This window comes from Gymnogyps californianus, chromosome 1 (genome assembly GCF_018139145.2).
Source record: "Gymnogyps californianus isolate 813 chromosome 1, ASM1813914v2, whole genome shotgun sequence".
Taxonomy (NCBI): domain Eukaryota; kingdom Metazoa; phylum Chordata; class Aves; order Accipitriformes; family Cathartidae; genus Gymnogyps; species Gymnogyps californianus.
Window position 1 is genome coordinate 42,872,439 of NC_059471.1, and position 24,847 is coordinate 42,897,285.

The window sequence follows — 24,847 nt, forward strand, 5'->3', positions numbered from 1 at the left end:
TAAGTGGTATGTGTTGTATATCAAAGTTTAATGAAAATAATATTAAAACTAAGTTGTAAGCTCTCAGGATGCACCTTTTTAAGAATGTGACTCACTGATGATTGCAGAAAGCAGAGCAATGACTAGGGACAAGAATCTTGGTGATGGAGTTTCTACAAATTAAGATTTCTACTGGTCATATACTCTTCTGTTTACTTTCTCAATCATAGCCTAATAACTAAGATTCACTTTTCTATTGTGTCCCATTCCTGCATCTTCCCTTCATCTGTTTTTCCTACCAGAGCTCCCCATGTTAGTTTCAGTTCAATCATCCTGTCCAATGTTACTTCCTTGTCCCCTCCCACCAGCTATGTATTACAGTTAGGCTATCTCCTCTTCTCTATTATCTGAGAAGCCCACAGAAAGCACTAGTGGGTCTTCTTTGTACCCTAAAGGACCTCTTTTCAATCCTAAAGTATTGGAAATAGCAGACAGAACACACACTTACAGGTTATGTCATGCTTTCTTGGTACCCCTGAATTGGAACTTCAATACATACTACATTTTCAGATAATTTAGCCCTCAACTTCTAACTTTCTACTACGCACACAATCTAAGCATTCTCAAGGGTTTTTGCCTTTAGCCACCCTTGGATACCCTTTCTCGAAAACAAACAATATTTATCCCCAGTACTGGGACATACCCTTCAATCTTGCCAAAGACATGTGCAAATATCAGGTATTTGATTTTACACTAGTTTGCAGATTCAAAGGCTTTGATTTTATAGCTACAAAATCCAGCTGTCTTGATTATCATCTTCACCGTTTTCCATGAATGCCAAGAAAATCCTCTAAAAATCACTGTCTTGGGAGTGCTTTTTTAGTTTGATATTTGCAGTTCTGTATGTGCTGACACAGATTCATGCTAAGTGATTTTAGGCACCCACCAATGCTTTTTAGGTTAAGAGTCTGCTTGCCCTGAGCTGCCTCTATGGACAGTAACTTATTTATGCCTACAGTTCAGTGAGATGAAGTAGGATTTATAAATTGATAAATTCTTCACTTGAGAGATTGAGATGTAGATCTGCTAACCTGACAGACAAACCATCACCAGACCCACTGAAGAAACAAGAGACATATCAGAGTACCCTTAATATGAAATGATATTTCTGCTAGCACTCTCTCTGAAGCATACTAAGTATGAGTTTGATGGGATAATAAGGTTGCTGCTGAATATTCAGGTTTCTGGAACTAGAATAAACTTGAAAAACAAATTAAAACCATAGGAATTGTTGAGTCCTGTGTGTAATGTAAAAACATCATTCAGATGAGAGTGCTAGTTTTCAGAGCAGCACTCTCTAGGAATAATACAGCATTCTGCCATACTAACCTTTTTAATGTGGCATTTAGGCAATAAAATTGAAGTTCCTGATGATAAAGAAGCCATCAAATTGTGATTAATGCACTATAGACTATTTGCTTAACTATTTTCCTGTAGATTTCACAGCATTTTACTACCAGCAGTTGTCTTCTCTATTTCGTATTAATTATCTTGTTGTCCATATGCTAGTTCTTGAAATGCTCTTACTTTCCTCTTCTCCTACTGTGTCGTGATGGAGTGGTACTGTAACGTGCCATGTCACAGCTGTACTAAGGAGAACTTATAAAAAAGCAGCACACTGTGCTAAGTGCTGATTATTACTTTCAAACAAGAATCTTAAAAATACCAGAAGTGTGAAAAGTGATCTACAAAGTACAATTTCTTCTCCAAGAAGAAAAAAAGAAATTGGAAACAAGAGTCATAATAATAGTTGTAATAATAGTTTAATGTCATAATCTAAAAAAAAAAAAGAATGCTACTGTAATATTTTAAGAAAGTCGTACTGTCAAGAGAAATAAACTAGTCTAAGCTTAGTTTTGTATGTAAATCAAATTTTGTGTTTTGGTTGAAAATCACAAGCATTTTGGGACTCTTGTTTGTGTTTGCACTCTTTCAGTCTTTTTCACTTTTGTGTATTGCTAGTATGGCTTTAAACTGGTAAAATGGAGGAAATTCTAAACCTCAAAAAATATACTTCCAGGTCAGGCGTAAGTGATACAGTGAATTCCAAAATGTTTTTCTTTTTCACCTCTGCATCTCTAGTTTTATTATTTATTTCAATTACTTTAGTTTCTTTGGAATATTTTCAACTTAATTTTACCAGTCCAAAGGATGCTAGAGAGAGAAAAGATCTTAAAAAAACCCCAAACAGTTGGAGTGTCAAAATAACAACTTTAACAATCAGAATTTAACTAGACAAGTGAAGGGATCTGATTTCTTTAATTAGCATTCTATGTAGACCTAAGAAGCATTTTAAGTAGAGACATAATTAAACTTTTTACTCCAAGCTAGTGTATTGAAAATTAACTTCTTTGAAAGGAAAATATATAAGCAATTTCAATATAGGAAGCCATACTTTTCCATGTCCATATGTCAAAATGTACAAGATGCATAACATTTTTTCCAGGGAAGCTCTGTCATGTGTAAGAGAAGAATGAGAATTACTAATTTAGAAAGAGTCCCAGAGACTCAATGATCAGTGACATTTAAGCAAGGTTTTGACACAGCGTCTTCTGACTTCTACTGTCAGTGGTGCAGGAATAAATAGTAAGTTGTATATGCGTACAACTATGTAAGTTTTAAATAGTATGTATAACCTTTTACAGTACATGATTTTCTTTTTACTAAATATTCCAAATTTGTGATTAGAATCCACAAGGTAAAAAGCATAAACCAAAGCAATTACAATTTTCTATAGTCTGGTTCCAATCCTCTCTCCCCTTGAAAAATACATTTAATGGATTAGTATGTCCATTTTAGTCATAGGTATATGGAGTCATTTTATGTTCCAATTAAATGACATTGATTTTTTTTTCCCCAACATGTGCCGAGATAATTTCTTGCACATACTTAATTCATATTAAACTTGAGTCAAAAATCTCAAAAACTTAAAACAGTTCTTACAACACCAATTCACTTTTAAAAGTGCATCCAATGTGCACTAAAACCAATGTTCTCATTACACTACAGTAGCTGCAACATTTCCAGTTGAGTAAACAATAAATTGTTCCAAGTTAAAAAAACAAATAAATACAGTTATGGATGGAAATGTCCTATTTTAGAAGTTTTTTTCTTAAAGTATTTTCCTCCAAACTATTTCTTTTTTTTACTCCAAGTGTTAAGAACATAATATATTGCATTTTTAGACAAATAAATGTTCAGCAATATGAGTAACAAAGTCACCTTCCAGTCCATAGTCACTCGAGTACTGTAATCTATCACAATATCCTCTTAGGTGGCTGGACAAATGTTTAAATAGGGCTTTTGAAGAAGCAACAATAAACCACAAAACAAATGACAAAAAGTTCTGTTGCTGTCTGGAGTCACTCTAGCTTTCTATGGACACTATCTATCCTAAGAAAAAACACCTTACAGATCATCCATTAAGTGTAGGATGCCATAAAGTCTGAACACAGCCTGCACAGGTCTTCTTGCAGATTTGTATTTGCTATTTACAATGCAAGTAGGACATTTGGTACAATAATATATTTTGGAAATGTTTGCCTGACAGAGCATAAGAAACAGAAAATTGCAGACTGCTTTAAAATTTCAGTGTGTTACTGCTAACTTGTTGCTAACATGCCACCAATAGCTTGTTGCTAATAAAAGTCAATTAAATGTTAGCTCTGGTAATCCCATCTGTTGCACATTGCTTAAAAAATAAAATTAAAAAAATAAAAAATATCTGAACTATTGCTTCATGTTGTCCCTGGATACACACCTCATATCTAAGACCATTGAAAATGTACAGGAGATACATTTAACAGCCTCATAGAATAATTTTGGTTCAAAGTGACCTTTGGAGGTCATCTAGTCAAATTCCCTGCTCAGGGCATGTCTAACTAGGTCAGGTTACTCAGCGACATTTTCAGTCAAGTCTTGAATGCCTCCAAGAACAGATCCCTAAAACTCCATTGGTTGTTGCTTTTCTAGTGGAACTAGTCCATTTTTTTCATGGACTACCTCCATGGCTTTAAAAAAAAAAAAAAAAAAAAAAAAATCTTAATATCCAATCGGGATTTCCTATGTTCCAATTTGTGTCTGTTGCCTATCATTCTGCACCTCCAACAACAGTCTGGCACCATCTTCTCTGTATCCTCCAACCAGGTAGATGCAGCGAGCAGTAAGGTCTCCCTTAGCCCTCTCTTACCTAGGTTCTACAGGCCCAGCTCCCCCAGACTTTCCTCGTACGCCATGTGCTCCAGCATCCAACCAGCCTGATGACCTCCACCGAACTCACTCCAGTATATCCATGTCTCTCTTGTACTGAGGAACACCAAAGTAGACACAGCACTTCATACGTGGTCTCATGTGTGCCAAACAGGGAAAGATCACCTTCTTCAACTTGCTCACTCTCGCTACTACATCCCAGGATGTTGTTGGCCTTCTTGCTGCCAGGGTACACTGCTGGCTTATGTTCAATTTGGTGTCCTTCAGGACCCCCAGGTCCTTTTCTGCAGAGCTGCTTCCTAGATAGTTGCTCCTCAGCCCGTACTGGTGCATGGGGTTATTTGTCCCCAGGACTTTGCATTTGCAGGACTTTGCATTTCCCTTTGCTGAACTTCATGATGTTCCTGTCAGCCGATTTCTCCTGCCTGCCCTCTAAATAGCAGCCTTGTCCCTCAAACATATTGATCATCTCCCCATGCCAGTTTGGTGACATCTGCAAACTTGCTGAGAGAGAACTCCATCCTATCATCTAGATCATTAATAAAGTTGTTTAAAAGTATTGGACCCAGAAGTGATCCCTGTCTTGTGTTTGTGTAGCGGGGTTTTGGTAGCGGGGGAGGGGCTACAGGGGTGGCTCCTGTGAGAAGCTGCTAGAAGCTTCCCCGGCTCCAAGTCAGACCCGCCTCTGGCCAAGGCCGAGCCCAACAGCGACAGTGGTAGCACCTCTGTGATAGCGTATTTAAGAAGGGGAAAGACTGCTAAAAAAGTAGAGCTGCAGCAGAGAGAGGAGCGGGAAGTGAGAGAAACAACCATGCAGACACCGAGGTCAGTGAAGAAGGAGGGGAGGAGGTGCACCGGAGCAGAGATTCCCCTGCAGTCCATGGTGAGATGGCAGGCTGTCCCCCTGCAGCCCATGGAGGTTAACGGTGGAGCAGAGATTCCCCTGCAGCCCGTGGAGGACCCCACGGTGGAGCAGGTGGCTAGGTCCAGAGAAGGCCATGACGCCGTGGGGGACCCACACTGGAGCAGTCTGTTCCTGAAGGACTGCACCCCGTGGAAGGGATCCACGCTGAAGCAGTTCGTGAAGAACTGCAGCCTGTGGGAAGGACTCACACTGAAAAAGTTTGTGGAGGACTGTCTCCTGTGGGAGGGACCCTAGGCTGCAGGAGGGGAAGAGTGTGAGGAGTCCTTCCCCTGAGGAGGAAGGAGCAGCAGAAACAACGTGTGATGAACTGACTGCAACCCCCATTCCCCATCCCCCTGTGCTGCTCGGGGGGAGGAGGTAGAGAAATCAGGAGTAAAGGTGAGCCCAGGAAGAAGGGAGGGGTGGAGGGAAGGTGTCTTTAAGATTTGGTTCTATTTCTCATTATCCTACTCTGATTTGATTGGTAACAAATTAAATTGATTTCTTTTTCCCCAAGTCAAATCTGTTTTGCCTGTGACCATAACTGGTGAGTGATCTCCCTGTCCTTGTCTCGACCCATGAGCCTTTTGTTATATTTTCTCCTCCCCATCCCACTGGGAGGTGGGAGGAGCGAGCAAGCGGCCGCATAGTGCTTTGTTGCTGGCTGGGCCTAAACCACAACAATCCCTGAGGAACATCACTATTTACTGGTCACCAGATGGACTTTTTACTACAGATCACAACTCTTTGAGCCTGTCTGTCCAGTCAGCTTTCCACCCATCTCATTGTCTATTTATCCATATGTCACCAATGTGGTGATAAGGAGGTCAAAGTGGTCAAAACAAAGTATGATATGTAGTTAACAAAGCTGTTATCTGGTCAGTATCTATTGACCAGTATGTGGTCAGCTATTTTAAATAGTAGAAAGCCAACTGATGACCTTGTATATAAATCATGTTAAACAGCATATGCTAAAGAACTGTTATATTACAGTACTAGAGAGTTTGCTCGCCTCACTGGTTATCTGACCTCAGTTAAAGCCATATTAACACTGAAATAAACCACTGATTTCTGAATGTACAACCAGAACTCATTAATGACTGTCATCACCATCTATCAATATCTCAATAATATTTTTCTTAATTTGAATATGGAGTATTGTTACAATATTTCAATATGCTTCAGGATGAGCTGTTGTAAATAGAACTGGATAGGAAATGTTTTACGTATCACTCCTTCCCCACTCCATCCCACCAAGTTTTAACTGTGAAATTCTGTGGCTTAGATAATAAACATAACTAATAACATGATCACTGAAGCTCTTCACCATAAAAGATCATTAAAAAATTTGCATAAGGTACACGCTTCACATAAATGAAATGGTTGCTCCATCTGCAGTATAATCAGAATTCTCAGTAAGTTAAAGGGTCTATATAGAGTCAGTACAAGTCACTGAGATTACTTACATGCTTATAATTAAGTCTGAATAATGTTTTGCTGTGTTGGGACTAATGACCCTTGCAGTGTGAAGCACAGAACTGCATCTATGAGAGACTAAACACCTTCTACCACTTCATTCAAAGGCACTTGCAAACATTCTGCATCTCCCAGTCTTGGAACTGTAAGGTATGTTAGGGTCCTTTATATTGATAACATTTTGACTGGATTACAGACACATCAATCACTTTATTCATATACATTCTTCTGGTCATGGAAATTTTAATTATGGCCATCCTCCTATTCAGTGCATCAAAGTAACTTGAAGATTTTCCAAGTTTGTTTAGCAATTCAACTTGGAATATAGTGAAATGAAAATGTGGAACAAGCTCTATCATCTCAATAGTCGCACTGCAGTTTCAAGATGCAAAATGATCACTGAGGTTTAAGTGAAGTTTCCTGAGAGGTAAAGGACTGACAGATTAAATAGTTGTATCTATGAGGTATTTCAATTTTCTGTTTGAAACAATCAGGCGTCAGTCAAATGGCATGATATTGAGATGAAGAAACTGGTAGCATAACTTGGAATGTCACACTCTAAATTTCTAAGCATTATCTATACGTCATAACACAAGCAGAACCATGTTCTTTACTGGCAGAAAGAAAGCAAACTACAGTTGTATTCAAAACCTTACCAAGTATGAATAAAATTTTTAAGAATTTCCCATGCTTTAAAACGAAACTGCAATTATCTTTTTAAGGAAAAATATGACACACTTTTCCTCTCTCAATATTTACTAATGTAGAAAAGTAGTTGTTATGAGAAGGGCTAATGGTACATCAAGGCCACAGAGTTCATTAAACTATTATGGTTAATCACAAACTTTCAGCAATAAACATATAATGGTTCAAAATAAAGTATATTATGAACAGTCATATATTCTAAAAAGAATTGCATCCCAACAAGGTTGCCATCACAATTTTGAATTAGACTTTATTCTGTTTTATAAAGAGACAGATAAGACCATACACTATGACTCTAATTTCTGACAAGTATGACAAGCTGATAAATTGCTGACTTTAGAGGTTAGCTTCCCTACATATGAAACCCCTGATAACTAGAATAAAGAACTGTCACTAAAAATGCTTGTTAGAAGAATGCATTTGCTTTAGCTTATTGATATGTTCCATTTTGCTGCTTTTGTTTTTTTAAAAAGACATCACATGCATTTCACTGTACTATCATATAACTCTGACAATAAATTAGGAATTTAAAATTATCAGACATATGGCTTTGCAGATTGAAAATTTACAGAAACTGACAAGCTAGTAAAAACCCAGATTGTAATTAAGTAGTACAGAAGTCTTAAATCAAGAGAGACATGGATATTTGTGCTGCCATTTAAATTAGCAGATTCATTTAAAAAAGAAACCCACAAAACCCCCCAAAAATCGCACCATAAAACACTGGTAGGGCAATTTCATACCTCAGAAATAAAACAACTCACATTAAATCCGATGTGTCTAAAAGAGGAAACCAACGAAACTTTGCATTTTTGCTCTTATTTTTAACTTCTTGCTTCTAATGCTTTAATTGAAAATGTTGCTATCCAAGTTCCATTTATAAAAAGTACAGGGAATGCAAACATAGAAATCTCCAGCTTTCATTGTTCACTAACTTTTTATGAAGTCTACCTTCCTCTCTTCCCCCACCAACCTCATAACTTGCTATTTGGCAAATGTATTTTCTATCCATTTTTCAAATGTTCTCTGGTTTTCCTTCACTGCTTGTCTTGTCTTCATTTCCTCACTGCCTCCCCTCCTCCATGCACACATTTTCTTTTGCTCACTTAGATTTTGCATGTCAAAAGAACAATCTGATATTTGGCATTGAAGACTAAATATCTCAGTAAATACCAGGGATATTAGACCTCTGCTCTTGGAAAGGGATATATAACTGTACAGTTAATGAATTTTATTTCCATTAGAAGCTTTCTCCATGCTCATCAATGACTTTGCATTTTGAAAAAAGTTTGTCACATTTGAATTAAGTCTGGACATACCTGTGTCAACTATGCAAATAAAAATTTGTATTCATGGCTTCCACAGATTTCATGGTTGAGGGAAATAGAAGTTATTTAATGTGACAGAAAACATGTGTTGGAAACAATGTATCTTCTAAAGTCAACAGGATTATTAAATTCAGTGGTCTGCTCTTTAGCAGCTACTTCTTCTTCAATATAAAGAAATTTCCAAGCTTAAATGTCTTGCCCTCATAACACGTTATGTGAAAGCACAAAGCAAGCTGATTTTATATATATATAAACATTTATTTATTTTTAATGAACAACAGTGTAATTTAGAACTTGTAAAATATCAAGTCTGACACTAGGCAAGGAAATTACTTTTGAAAAATGAAGATTACAACATTTATGGAGATTCAATGAAGCAAACCATTTTCATGAAAATATATTGATTTTCATTAAAATGCTATTGTGAAGACAACTGTGAATGACTTTCTAATTAAAACTAATTGGTGGAGGAAAGCTGTAAGACATTTGCTAGGTACAGTGCAGTCAGTTATCCTAAGGTTCCAGTGCTTTAAATGAGTACCTCAACTAAGGGCTACAGAGAATTAGTCTTTTTTTTTTTTTAGGAATCAATCAATATTTAATTTCACCTATGTAATTAACTAAGAAGCAAAATTATTCCAAGATGAGATTTAACCTGAGTCATATCTCAAAATTATTACACATTCTATAGCATATGCCATGTCTATAAACCTATTTTTGCAAGATTATTTGAAAAACTTTGCCTTGCTCCCCATTCCCACAACCAGTGTAGATTTATTGTTTCTTTGAGGTTTTTTATCTCAAAAAACTTTAGAGTACAGCATTATTATTTCTGGTCAGGCCTAGCTGTATTTCTCTGTAGCATTATGATTAGTAGACTAAAAATTATTATTTTTGGTTTTGACAATTCTTGGCTACAATATTTAAGAGACATACAATGGGGTCAAAAAGAATGTCTTGTGCTTAATGTAGAGTAGATAATTTTGTAGATGCAAAGAACAAGATGAAAGGTATATAATTTCAGTCATTACCTTCACTTTTTCTTTACTTTGGGGACATGTGTATCTACTCCATTTAGCTTTGTTATTTGTACCCTATTAAAAAAATGTTATGATGATTAGCATTCTCGAACTGGCTCTTCAGATAGTCAACTATAATTCCCTATTCACTGAACTGATATATTATTAAAATACTCTGATGCTATAGTGCTAAATATCCAGAAAGAAACTCAATATTTTTAAAGATTTGAAAAAGTGTAGAAAGAAATCATAATATTATTTCACTCTTCAAAAGCTGTTAGAGTTCTCTCAAATGCTGTCAAAGCTCTTCCCCGCCAAGTTTTCTCCCAATAAGTGCTTTTCATATATCAGAGAGTTTAATTTTCTAACAATTCTAGTATTTATATGATACATAATTTAAGTAAATATTTAAGACAATAAGCTAAGAAAAATTCACTTCATGTGTTTTACATTTCACATTTTCATGGAGAAAAATGATTTTTCTTTAGAACGCAGCAACACTCAAACTTTGAAAGCTGCATTCACTAACCCGTTATTCTGCCTTCATATCAGAAACTTCTTAAGCTATTTATTTTCTATAACTTTCAAAGAATGGTAATTTTTTACAAGCGAACGACCACACAATATGCCAGAGTTAAGGGAGTAGTATTATTTCCTATTCACAACAAACATGCTTTTTCAATAACACCTTGGAAGAGGATTCAGAGAGCCAGAATTTGAGATACTTCACGTGCAACTCTTAAAGAAAGCACCATGAAAAGCTTTAAAGAAAGGGCCTTGAAGTTCTCTTGAAAGCATGAGAACTTTTTAAAAACAAGGATTTCCCCACCCTTTTTTTAAAGACGGCTTCCCCTCAAATCCTCTGCATAAGACAGGAGTTTGTTAACAAACTCCTCCTTGTCCTACTTTACCTTTGCTCTCATCACAGTCCATGCTATTTCCCTGGAGTCTGAAGGAAAAAGTAATGCTTTTTGTCACCTCGGAGACTATGCATCTGCTCTTTGCTCTGCTCATCACTTTCCTACCCTTTCTTCACATTACAAGGTCTGTTTGTTGTTCCTCTATCACACTCTCCAGAGTATCTTCCTTGCACTGCAGAAGTTTTTCCTGGTTATGCACACGTGTAGAAGAAATAATCACTTTTCTCTTATGTAGATTCCCTCTGATTGAGAGTGTTGTAGTCAAGACAGGCAATAAGGCATTCTTCCCCCAGTCACAACTGGTCATCCACACCCTTTAACACAAAATAGTAAATCAAATAGATGTGAGCTGCCTAACACCTAAATGCAATAACACCATGCCTATGAAAATATCACGCACTATGAAGCTTAACTTTTAGGATTATGTTTTCACTGGGTCGGAAGTTTAATCACATACAGAAAAAATATTGTAATTGCGTAACTGAATAGATGTGATCATTTGTCTTTCTAGCAAAGACAAAGTGTGACTATTGTGCATGCTTGCAAATGTAATTGTAGTTACATCAGAGCTTGCTTATTAATTACAACTGACTTCCTTTTCGATCTACCATCTTTTGTTGGTGATTTTCCCATTACACATAATTCAGATTTTAGACCTGAGCATTAAAAACAATAACAGATTTTATAATATACCTAGTATCTTAGAAATGGGCACAGTTCTTCGTGAACTTTGTGATACATCAAATATGTATCAGTCACAATTCTTCTAACGTACTATAATGAGTAATTTCATTCACCTCAAAAATATTTCAATGAATTGTTTTAAAGAATCATGAGAATTTTTTTAAATCAAAATTTTTCTCTATTAGGGTTTTAAAATTTTTTTCCGTTGTTCATTATATTGCTTTTCACTCAAAAAAAGTGAAAATATCGAAGTAATACATAAATCTAAAAAATATATTGATAAAAAGCTTGAATTTTTTCAACCCATACCTGTTCAATTCTAATGCAATCTCATTCTAAGGTAGATCAGATGAATTCTGCTCTGACGGCTTAGTTCTCTCCACTGACAGACGAAGGTTAACCTGACTAGCTTGGACCTGGAAAACTACATTTTAGATGTCTAAATACAGAGAAAATTAAAACCAGCCACAGAACTAGCTCCATAAGTGTAAAATGGGTATAACTACCTGAGCTGTAGTGGAAAGAAAAACAAAGTTAAATTTGTGAATTACAACATAATACTAGTTACAGAAAAGAATAAATAAAATACGGACATAACTGCTGGACAAGCAGAGCAGATTCATTGAAACCTGCTCTATTACTTCAATAACAATTTCAGTATAGACCTTAAGGGACCATTATTTCTCAGAAATGATATGTAATCTACTCATTATGTAAGTTTAATTTCATGAGCCAGATGTTTTTAATTTTTTTCAAACTATGAAGAATCAAATGGCTACCGATATGATTTAGTTTCTGAATAAGTAGTATATTTTTACTTCATTGATTCCGATTAATTTTTAACATTAATGCCCTACCCGTTCTGTCAGGTGTAACTGGAAAAATTTAAAATATTGTGAGATAAAATTTTTTATGTCTTCAACTTTCTGTCTTAATCTACTTCACAGATGAATAAAAGGAGGGATAATTCTTGACAAAAAAACCAAACAAAACTTCCCTTGATACTATTGCCATGCAGAACAATGACAATTAGAAAGCTTCCTTAAAGCTAAACAAAAAGGAACAGTGATTTAAAAGTATTCTAAGGACTTACAAATACTTTTTACTATTACCACCTGTACGTGAACATGCATCTAATTAAAGCATATACTGTTCTGACTCAGCAGACAGCGCATTCATCATAGCAGGCCAATTCTCGTAACTTCACTGAAGTTGAGAGGAACCACCACTCCTATGGTTTCAAAAGGGCCACTTATGAAATAAAGTTCCATACAAGTACAGAACAATTTCAAGCCAAAAACTAACAAGATATTTTTACTTACAGAAGATACAGAGGAGTCACAAGATCATAATTTAGATATTCTAAAACTGCCTTACCATGGTGTAGTTGTGAGCCACCTTCATAAGCTCTGTGCATCCTTGTGCATCAGCAAATGCTCGTATTCCCAAACAGTTGGATGGGTGCAAAAGCTTCATTAGAAAATGGCAGCAAACCTCTACTACTTGTGGGAGCTGGAGGAGGCAGGCAGCTGCTAGAAGATTTTCAATGGTGTCTTCTTTCAATTCCAGGCAGCCTAAGAAAAAAGATTGATAACACATGCAAACTTATTTACTTGGTATTTACAAAACATGCAGTATCAAAAGATCTCTTATAAATAATCCTAGCTCTATATAAATAACTCTACAGAAAAAGTGAAGAGAAGGAGGATTAGTCTCTCTGACTGGATACCTCAGTGACCTGAACATTACAGTATTAGAAACATTTCTTTTTAAACTACTATTAATTCAACTATATAATAGGGATACAAGAGACTGTAAAGTGTGGAAAGGAAGAGAAGACTTAGGAATACTGGGTTTGTTTCTATAATGAGACTAAAATCTGAGTAAGTATCTGGATATCGACCAGGCTGTGATTTTTTCTTTTTTTTTTTTTGCATTGAAATTGGTGAGAAAACTTGCATTATCTTCAGTGGTACAGAGCAAAACTCACAGCCATTTACCTCCCTGCAAAGAATGAAATAATTGTCTAACACAGTATGACTAAAACCACAAAAATATCTTCAAAATAGGGCTTAAAATCTTCAAACTTTGTGTTGCTTATTTGTAATGTGATTTTGGGATGAATTTAATCTGAGTAACACATGGCAGGCCTCTCATAGCATACACTTCTTCTAAAAGACTTTATATTAGCTAAAAGAACATATATGGATGCATAATATTTATGTTCCATTAATTAATACTTACATTGCACTTTATTTTGTAATTTCACAAGTCATTATCTCTATCTTGCAGACTGATACACTTTTTAATAAATAAAAGGTAAAATAGAATAAAATAAACTTAAAAAATAATTTCTTTTAGTGAGGAGTAAGTGTCATTCTTGTCATCATGCTCCCCCCCAACCATCATTTTTAAATGAATTTTTTTACATTAGTATCTCTTATAAATCTCTTACATTAATAACTTAAGAAACTATAAATTAGAGATCACAAGGATGTCTTGGAAAAAAGAATAGGAAATTAAAATGTGCAAATACAATATAAATTGTAAGAAACTAACACTTCTGATTTTATTTTGTTGTGCTTGGAAAAATCTTTTCAAACTGTAAGAGGATTAAGTGTATATTGATCTTTCTGTTCAAAGTAATATAGTTCAACAGTTAGATAAACTCACTCTTTTCCCCACACAAATTTTGTATTTGTTGTCACATAAAAAGAAAACTACAAATCTTAATAGTTCTATCACATGGCACTGAGGAGTTCTAAAATACTCAACTTCACAACAGAATGCCATTGAAAAGAAAAGCTGCTTCATATTGCAGTACCAAACCCAAAATACAATAACCGTAACACTGAAGATCTGACCTTTTCTCCTTCTTTCACTGTATCTGGAGCTTTTAATATAACATGGAAACTGGGAAGTTATACTTTACTAGATCTATTTATAATACATCCTTTTGCAAACATTAGAGCATCAGATCAAGTACACAGCATAATTTCAGTGGTTTTCCTCTGCTTATTTTTATGCTTCTATTAATGTCACATGAGTTTCTCTTTATGTTATCTGACTTTTTCTCATCATTTCTGTCCACCAAGTGTGCAAGGCACACTCAGCAGCTGATTCTTGGCTGACCCATATATTTATCAATGACACTCCCACATTTGCTGCATGCTTGCAGGTAACGACTGGCTCAACACACTATTCATTATCTAGAATATAGTTCCACTGTGTCATGTGGAAGCTATCACAAGATAGTTGTTTTCAGGTTAAAACTGATCATCCCAGTGCCAGAAGGAAGAAAAATAAAAATGTGCAAAACAGCTGTAAAAAGTAGATGGACTGAGAAATGTGCTGATGGAAACAAAATTAGAAAAACAGTCTTAAATCTCCTTTTCTTATATGCTATTTATTTTTCAACAATGAGCTCAAAGAAGTCTCTGGCTTTACAAAGCTGATCCAGATAATGTTTGCAGAATGACATAAGGATTGAAAGAATCACCACCCTCTATGAAGAAAGTGTCAAAGTTTGGCTTTTTATCACTAAATGTAGCCTTAGGAGATGAACCCAAAGGAAACAGTTGAAACCACATCAATCTACTTATTTTCAAATTGAAGATATTTTCTGTTATCTTTAAGGAAAACTAGTACAGTAGGGTACTAGTTGGGAACTAGCAGGATTAAAATAAGTTTAAGTCAATAAAAATTATCATCTCTTTTATAAATTATGTATTTCTTTATGTAACCAACATGACCATTTCGAAGGAGATCCTTCACATTTTTATGGAAGAGTGTGAACGAGTTTCTGCCTTACATATTAATCGAGGGAGTAAACATACAATGGCTTCTGGGATATCTGGTGATACTAATATATTATATCTTGACTTATTTTTAACTAAATTCAGAAACATCAATTTACTACTTAATATATCTAGGATAAGACCTAGAAAGTTACACTCAGCTTCAGTTAAAGAGGAGTTCACTGTGCTTCTTTCTTTCAGTACTGTCTTATCCTGCCTTTTTTTTTTTTTTTCCTTTTTTTTCTGCACAAACATGATAAGAAGTAAGATAGGGCTCTCCAGGATCCTCTTTTTACAAAGCATTAGCTTCAATGATAGGTAAGTATCTAATCCATCTAAATGCTTTCCAAGTCTTACTCATCCTCATTTTTAAACATCAAGACACCTTCGTAAATTTGGTCACAAGGGCTGTATTCACTTTTTCAGAACGGTGCTATGACATTTTTATGCAAATTCCTCTGGGATATCAAGTGTTTAGCATGGTCAGAGTTTGAAAAAAAAGCTGTTAAGAGGCTCAGTATATACAATGTCACCTCTTCAGACAGTTTCATATTGACAATTAGAAGATCCAAACATCTATTTAAAAATGTTTAATAGGATATTCAAGGGGGCATTAATATTACTGCTTCTTTAATTTACCTCCCCCTCACATTTTTATGCAATAAGGAGCTTGCACAAGTACTTCAGTCTGACCAAAACAAATTAACCAAAGCTCAGAATCTCATTTTGTATTACATTAATTAGGATGAAAAAAATATACGAGAAAAAACAATCAAAAGAACTTTAATGGATTCTAATTGTTATTCTAAATTATAGTTCTATTTGTGACAAATTTTATGTGCATTGCTTATGCAGAAATTAAAATGCCTGTCTTTAGGATGCATCCTTATAATGAATACATAAATTTTATTACCTCATTACCAAATGTGAAGCAGAGATAATATATAAAAATTCCCTGATACGTTTATTATTTTGCTAAATCTTTTCCCAAGTTAAGGGACAGTTTTGGGATTTTTTTCCTTTTTTTTTTTTTTTTAATCTTACCTTTTGCTTTTATTCTTTCTTCTGCGCCTTAGGCTACACTGTTACAATTCATTTTGTGTATAGGGAATCACTGCATCTTCGACCACCTCTGCATGATGTTAATAAGGTCAGCGTGTGTCACAGAAATCAGCCTTCCACAGCCATTGACCAATAGGTATCAATACAATTATGGTGGGACCACTCAGTAGGTACTGCTTGCTTGCTCTGTGCATAAGCAACACATTTTAACCCAGATCCATAACACATGGTAATATTATTTTACCTCATGTGCACAGTAAATTTTTTCTCTCTTGTAATTACACATTTATCCATTCATAGGAAGACTCTTCAATATTCTTAAGACAGCTGTGAGTAAGGGTGCACCAGTGAAGTCATGGGAAGTGTCAAGGAATTAGAAACAAAGGCTAGAACTAATTCCTTTTAATGAGGTATTTATCTTTTTAACCTTACTATTTCATGTGTCTTGATCAGTTGTGTTGCAGTTTTGAAGAGTTTCTGAATGGAATTATTTCCATAGGCTAACTGGTTGTAGGAACACAGCTTCTCTATTAGGTCTCCATTTTTTTAAAATAAAGGCAGTAAATGGTATCAAAATAATATTTATTCAGGTTTTGCATAGTAGATGAATTGCTTACAATTATGGTTACAAGAAGAAATTACTCTTTTCAAACAGCATCAAATTCCAGTGAAGACTAGAAAAAGCTTATAAAAAAGGTGCTATGCTTCATATTGCTATAATAGACCTTTTGAGCATGGCTTATCATTAATCTTACCAAATCTCAGGTATCTGCCAGGTAGCCTGAGATCTCCTTTTACAGTCAATGGAGAGAAGTATGAGGTGTTAGAGCAGTTTTCATCTGCCCTGTTTTAGTCACCTACTGTAGAATGAGATGAATCACTCCCTAAGAGTGGCTATTTCTTGCTTTTAACTATAAAAGGAGCACCTTCATTTGACTTAGTGAGACACTGTTGATATTTATATTTGTTGATGTGAATTCAGTTCATCTGCTCCCAAATATACAGTACTGGAATCATCAGAATGATCAGGTATCAGGTGATGAAGTGTCTGGAAATGCTTTACACCCTTTAAACACTCTTTGGGTCCAATTCTGATAATCGTTCTCTCTGTTACTCTCAACTCCTGGTAATGACATAATGTGTAGTAATCACCTCTTACGCCCATCCATGAATAGCAGCCAATGAAGAACGTAATAAAAAGTATTTTTGCTATAGCAGAACATCTTTTAGTCTCCAGCTGATTTCTGAAGTGAATGTTAAGGTTTTGATTTTGACCTATGCCTTAAAAGACAAATTCTATATTATATTATTTACCACACTTTTCATAAAGGTGCAATTGTTTTCAGAAAAGAAAACATGACAGACAGCATATTCACTTTGCAGAGGTTTCTCCTGATCAAATTCTTCTTTATTTTCTATTAATTATTTGCTGCAGACCATGGTCATCAGCTGCAAGTGAGGAAGACAGGCACTCTATGGCTGATTGTGTTTATTTCCTTACAGTCTGGCATTTAGCATCAGTGAAAATTCAGAAAGGCAGCTCATTTTTTTGCTGCAGATATTCGAATAAACAAATAAATACTACCCAAAAAGGGAGTAGCCTCCTACACAAAGAGATAGTGCAATTTAAATCGGGGAAAAAACTTAGGATCTGCCCATTCCCTATTGTCAGACTATTCATCTTACAGATTAGCAGCCAAAACCTAAACCAAATACAAATTAACCCCAAAAGTATGTATGACCCAAAGATGTGTTTACTTGGGTGTGCTGATGAATCACTTTATTTTTTGGCAGCCATTTTGGTATCAGCCACCATAAATAAAAGAAAGACAAGTCAAACCACATGACTTAACTAGGAAAATTATTTTTTCCCCAGTGGAAAATCTTTTTTTCCTAACAGAAAATTTTTCCTGTCCTGAACAACTTCAATCCCCCTCAACTCTAAACTAAACCGAGTCATCTTATTGGAACAGATTGATTTTCTGTTCATACAACATCTCTTTTTTAATCCCTGAGGATAGAATTCAATTCTTGAAATGGTCAACTTATTTTAACTCCTCTTCACACAGGGGACTTAAAATGATTTTTTTAAAGTAATTTTAATTTACATGTCTATGAAATAATCTCTAAAAAACATTTAAAGTTAAAATCAGGAAAGCATTCACTTGATTCAGATATATATCTTTCTACTATGATTAGATACTCAATTACGTTGTCAGTTATGGTGCTAGTTTTTGAACTCTTCACTATCAAACATGACTTCAAAATTATGGGAATTTGTAATTTCAAATAACAATTTTTATATGAAATTTATATTTAAGTATTATTATGTATAAAAATAATTTCATAAATGATTCTGCAGCCATAAAAATATGTAGTTTGCAAAAAAATGAAAATGCCTCCATTACAGTAATATGAGAATTCTTATAAATTAAATAGCTTCACTCTTTTAAAAAACTGCACGATTATTTACACCCTAATCATGCTACATGTTTGTTTGAGTAAGTGGACTAAACTGGCCTAATCACGTGGTCATTTGTGAGTACTGCCAAAGTCCACCGTATTTCAATGGCGTGGAAAATTACAACATTGCAGAGTGATAAGGAAATCCTATTAACAAATTAAAATCCCCCCTGAGCGGGAACCTTCTTGCAAATGTCTGGCTAAAGATCAGAAAAGTATATTAGCCAAAATATGCCATGATGTGGTACCTTTTCATCTCCTGGTCTGAAAAAAAAACCAAACCCAAACACCTCTGTTGTATAACTGAAATGTCATGTTTTTAGAAAAAAATTGTCCGCTTTTTAGAGAGAGACATTAAGATGCTACTTTCTCCTTACAAAGCAATTGCCATTCATATGCCTTAGTTCACCTTAGATATTTGAACTTAGTCACCTGTAAGATATATATACAAATAACAGGAGTAAAAACAATAAATAATTTTAGCTGTGAGTCTAATCTTCATAAAACCTTTTTATAAACTGTGAAGAAAGATACATTAGTGCTCTGAAACACACCTGAAGATATGTTTTCCCATTGGCTATAGAAAAATTGTCAAAATATGAATTTCATTGTTGGAATTATTTGCTAAAGATTACCAGTTTGTACTTGCGTAGATGATCAATATATTAATAATTACATCACCAATAATTCAACTGTTATACAGTCATTATATTTGGAAATTTTAAGCTTTTTTTTATATATAAATAGAGGAATACAAACTCACAGGTTAAAACAAACGAAGAAAAATGCCAAGATAAAGGTTACCTCAAAAATACACAAATATAAACAGGATATACTAACTAAACTTCTAACAGCACAAATCTTGTACTCATACACCAAATAGGGTGGGAGCTGACAAGAATTATTCCCAAAAGCTCATTTCAGATATAAGGTCTTAGTTTCCCTTAATTCTTTTTAGTCAATGGACTTCAATACTTAGGTTTGCTTTCAGACTGTAGGTCCTGCTCATCATGCTGCACACATTGAAAACCACTCCAGGAATTTATGTTTGTAAACAAAAGCAAACTTCATATGGGGGGGGGGGGGGAATTCTTGTTCCAAAAGACTTGTACTGAATCTAGGTACGTTTCTGGAAGATTTTATTCCAATGGTCACTTTCTATGGATGGTATGAAGGGGAGTGTACCACCTTTGGCTTCCAGTGTACTGCCCAGGCTTCCAGAACTATCCCAAACGAACTGCCTTACACAGATACTTTTGCTACAATCAAAACCACACAATACACACTCTCAGTATCTATACTCAGTGAGATATAACCTTTCTATTACACTGAACACAATCAAGCCCTGACCTCGGGGGGGGGGGGGGAGGGGAAGGAAAAATGGCTCAAGGACAAAGGAGCTCAGCTTTCAGGTTTGAAGGAGCAGTATTTTATTCTCCACATCTGAAGCTAGCTCAGAAGCAGGAATATTCACCTCTGCCAGAATAAGCTTCTCAACTTCTCAGGCAATGATTTGGCAACTTGTGCTATGGTAGCACAAAGCAGTTCAAATCCACGCTTAAAGAACAAAAAGTTACAGAGATGGAGGCATCAATTGCCAACAGAAGATTTTTGCTTATGAGTCCACCTTACATCCTAATGAAATCTGCTTTGCTTTGGGCTGGATTGCAGTGCTGGGAGAAGTGAATATTACAGTCACATCCTGTGCTGTGGGTACATTTCAGCATAGTCACTGTGTGATGGGCACAGAATAGAAAAGGAATGAAGGTACGTTTTACAACGCAGGGACAGGAGCAAAGAACACATGAAAAGTGAGGACCTCTTTCACAAACTGCCATTGTGATTTTCCTGAATTTTTTGCTTTCTTTTGGAACTGTGGATACACAGCTAGGCAGCTGAGCTCAGCAGAGTGGATATGGGTATGCGTCTCCACTTCAGAAACTCCAGAAAGAAGCACATTAAAGAGGTAGCCCATGCTACCCATGCTCTGTCTGATCACTTCACTGATGCTGTTTAGGCAGCAGCATGGTATGCACCAGATGAGAACACAGAGGGATGGCACTCCACTCAAAGGAACCCTCTCACTTTTCAGGCATGTCCTGTATTAATGTTCAGTGCTTAGTTTATTCTCTCTTCAGAGATGGAGAACTTTGAACCTAGCAAGGGACAGCTTTAAAAATGCACCTCGCAGTGCACTCAGTTACCTGTTCTCCCCCTCCACACTCACTGCTTCCCTGAGTCTGCCTGAATTTATTCTTACTGACTTCTCAGGAGTAGCAGGTTGTACCACAGTACAAGGAGACACAGTCACTAGCTATCTCCCCATAACAGTCCTGATCATTATGAATACTCAGAATTTATGGATATCCAGTTCAGAGCTCTTTTCCAAGCAATTCTCATATACTGCACCAAAAGAATGAGAAAACAGCTGGTTCCTAATACATAATTGCAAATTCTGTCCCTTAATGGAGTATCCTGGGTAAAAGGAGGAACAGTAACAGTTCATTATATTGTATAAGTCCAGAAATGAGCAAGGACTTAGTGTTTCAGTGACAGGAATGGAAAACATCTGCTCCAGCTGAACACAAGATCCTCAGAGCAGGGATTGCTCAAAAAAAAAAAAAAAAAAATTAAGGAGGCAGGCAGTCTCTGCAGTTGGTTAAGCTAAATGGGTCTATGAAGATCTTTCCCACAGACCTGAATTACGTGAAAGCCCACAGTTTGTTTTAGGATCAGAAACACATTCAGTTTAGGGAGATATTTGATTCCAAGCAGGCTGATATCCGCAGATGGAGGAGGATGACAGTCTAGTCCTACAGTTACAGTGAGGAACTTTGGAAGATTCTTGCATTGTATACACAGACAGTATAGCTGATAATTCAATCCATGAACAACCCTTGGTGTTGCACTAAGGCTTTGCTGGTGCACAAATAAGAACTTAATGAGGAACACTATATGAAAACGTGAATCTTGTCAATGGCTCCAGCACTAGTAAGAAACGTAACTGAAGCAAAGGTACATACGATCTTGGAAGTGTAGTCAATGCAGAACATCTGTGGACAGATAATCTGAACAACGGCTTTGCAGATCATGAGATCACTACCACCTTCCCACTTCCTAAACTGGAGGAACCCTGATAAACAAGGCTTCTGTGGATAATTGCAACTTTCTCTTTATTGACTCCTGAAAAGGAGTTTATGACAAGTATCTGCTCCTGGAAGGGAACTTCACAGGGATCTTCCATATCCAGAAGTTAAGTTTATTCAAGGTCTACCACCATCTGGTGTGAATTATGACCATTTTTCTGTACTCTCCATTACACAATGGCTAACAAAGTCTTCCAGGTCAATTCAATTACCTTAACTTGTCCTTTTATCACTCATCCCAGAGTTCCTGGAACAATTGGTCTCCAATCTGAAGTGAATGGAAATTCACAAGAGCTTAGTCTGTCAAAATGCAAAGTCAACCATCAAGTACATGGCAGAGCAAATGTAGTGGGACAGCAGCAGGTAATAGTCTCCTGCAAAAAGTGCTAGATAGAGATGGTCCATGTTCACAGGGGTCTCTAACAGGATACCACAGAACAAACCACTCTGATTTACTCAACATGTCATAGAGGTAGAGGCAAAGACTTTCAATATGCACAGTATTAGGGGTCAATCCAGTTCTCAATGTGATCAGTATCTCCTAGAGGGGAGTAGCCTGAAACACTGTAAACAGACTCCCATCACCTAAGAGCCAGGGATTGTTTGAGCAGATGCCTTTAATAATATACATACAGCTTTACATTATATCTATTAAGTTAAGCTTGTCTGGGACTTCCCTCTAGCACTGAGGCTAACTGGAATGAAATAGCCTCAGTTATACACAAAACTCTGTCATCCTCCAAACCATGGTAGTCACATTCAAACTGCATCTTGAAGAACAATCCTGTGGCTGCGATAACCCCCAGACTGTGTGAACACTATAAATTGGCACAGGCCAAAACAATGCTAAGAATCATTCTCACTGTTTATTCATATAGACTACTGAGTTTCAGCAATAAAAAAAACAAAAAACAAAAAAACCCAAAACCAAAAACCAAACCTCCCTGGGATATTTAATTAATAAAGCTTCTGTTCTGAAGGAACCTAAGGGTCCTTGTGCTTAAAGGCAGTTTCTTTCTTGCTACATCCCTGTTGTCTGCCCTGTGTGTGTTATTAGTTATAACACTGACAGAGAAGACACTTGACAGTACCTTAATCAAAGAATCTCCCAAATAAAATCTAATTAAAAGCTATACAGTAGGGCTTGAACCTCTTCCATGTATGATCCATGCTCTATTTTTTTTTCAGATGTGCATAAATAAATCAAAGAATTTTTGTTTTCTATTAGTTAACTGATTTTTGCTTTTTCAGTTTCATGAACAGTATGAAAGCACCAGCCTATTCTTCTGATCACTGTTGGGAATGCATACTAATTAGATAGCCTGATGCAGTATGAGGAAATCTATAGTAACTTCAGAGCTCTATTGTAACTTTAAAGGAAGGCTCCCAGAGTCACCAATGGCAGCAAAATACCAGAAGCTCAATCTCTAGTTCCAGTCCTATCTAAAACATTTAAGCATAATCACAAATAATGAAAACTCAAGTTTTAAGATCATGAAAGAAGTATTACCTAAGAAAATGAGGTAAAGAAATACTCTTCTGTATTACTGCTTATCTTGAATTCTAGAAAGATCAAAGAATACATATCCATGTATCCCAGGGCACTAGGATCTCAAGCCTAGATTTTCTGCTATCAATCATCTTGCTGCTTAAAAAATGAAACATACTTTCTGCATAGCCATTGCACATGAGTGTTGGCTTCAGAGTTCCTCAGCTGGCTCACATGAAACGTTTAACAGACATGTGAAAGAGGAAGTTTTGTTTCCTCTTAAGTTACAGTTCTGCTATAACATAGATGAAACATACTTTGTTTATTTGAACAAAACAATCAAATGCAGCAAAGTGTGGAGAGATTAAACCTGTACCTTGTATTGAAGTTGCATATTTTTTACCAGTCAAATATATCCTTCACAAAAAAACAGTGGGAAAAACTTTGTGGTTTACCCTTGTGAATCTAAGCAAACTACAAGAAGAACAAAATTTTGATGCAGCATTTTACCAATAAATCTACATCATATATATATATATATAATTTCAATTACACAACTTGTAATTACATTACAATTTAGCTTATGTAATTAGAAAACTTTGTGCTTATTTCAGATAAACCAATATGCAGCCACTACTTTATTAATTTATTTACAAAATTAAGTTCTTCAGTTGTAAACCTTATATATATTAAAAAAAAACACTTCCAAAAGAACTCCAAAGCCTCTCTAACATAGAGTTTATAGTATTTTAACACATCTCAATTTTTTCAGCTTTAATCATATTGTGTTTTATAGGTACATCTATCACATTAACTTTATAATTAGTCATGTTGAATCTTCACAGAAACTTTAACACCTTTTACTATCTTTAAATCAGTATTTTTGGCAGTGTAATTTTCTGTCTTCCTGTTACTACTCTTAGATGGACAGCTGCTTTCACTTAGGAGCAGCTCTTCTCAAGGCTGTACAGGACTTGAGGCTCTGCTGGTCACCATGTAATTCTACTTTGTCAATTATTTAGAAGTCTATTTGCTTACACATGAGTGAACACAGTCCAGCTTCACAGTGTGTCATGACTCTGTCATCTACCTATTTAGGAGATACAAGGAGGACAATTTACCATTGTATAAAGCCTTTCATAATATAATTATGTACTGTGACTCCTTGCTTTAACAGAGTAGTATTTTCTTTAAGAAGGAAAAAAAAAAGTCCAAAAGTACTGACTATTTTAAAAGAAGGAAAAAAAAGTTAAAAAAAAAAGTGAAGCAAGCAAAAAAATTTAACATTGTATCTTACTTAATAGAATCATAGAATCATAGAATGGTTTGGGTTGGAAGGGACCTTAAAGATCATCTAGTTCCAACCCCCTATAGGCAGGGACATCTTCCACTAGACCAGGTTGCTCAAAACCCCATCCAACCTGGCCTTGAACACTTCCAGGGAGGGGGCATCCACAACTTCTCTGGGCAACCTGTTCCAGTGCCTCACCACCCTCACAGTGAAGAACTTCTTCCTTACATCTAATCTAAATCTACCCTCTTTCAGTTTAAAGCCATTACCCCTTGTCCTATCGCTACATGCCCTTGTAAAAAGTCCCTCTCCAGC

The 24,847-nt window shown here is 35.8% G+C and overlaps 1 protein-coding gene across 2 annotated transcripts in view; it reads right to left on the reverse strand.

Annotated features, from left to right (window-relative positions):
• KLHL1 (kelch like family member 1) overlaps positions 1-24,847 on the reverse strand; it is a 264,033-nt gene that overhangs the window by 140,297 nt on the left and 98,889 nt on the right. For both annotated transcript variants that reach the window (XM_050900633.1, XM_050900623.1), the window contains one exon: positions 12,662-12,858. In XM_050900633.1, the coding sequence (XP_050756590.1) occupies positions 12,662-12,858 (197 nt within the window). The remainder of the gene's footprint in view (positions 1-12,661; positions 12,859-24,847) is intronic.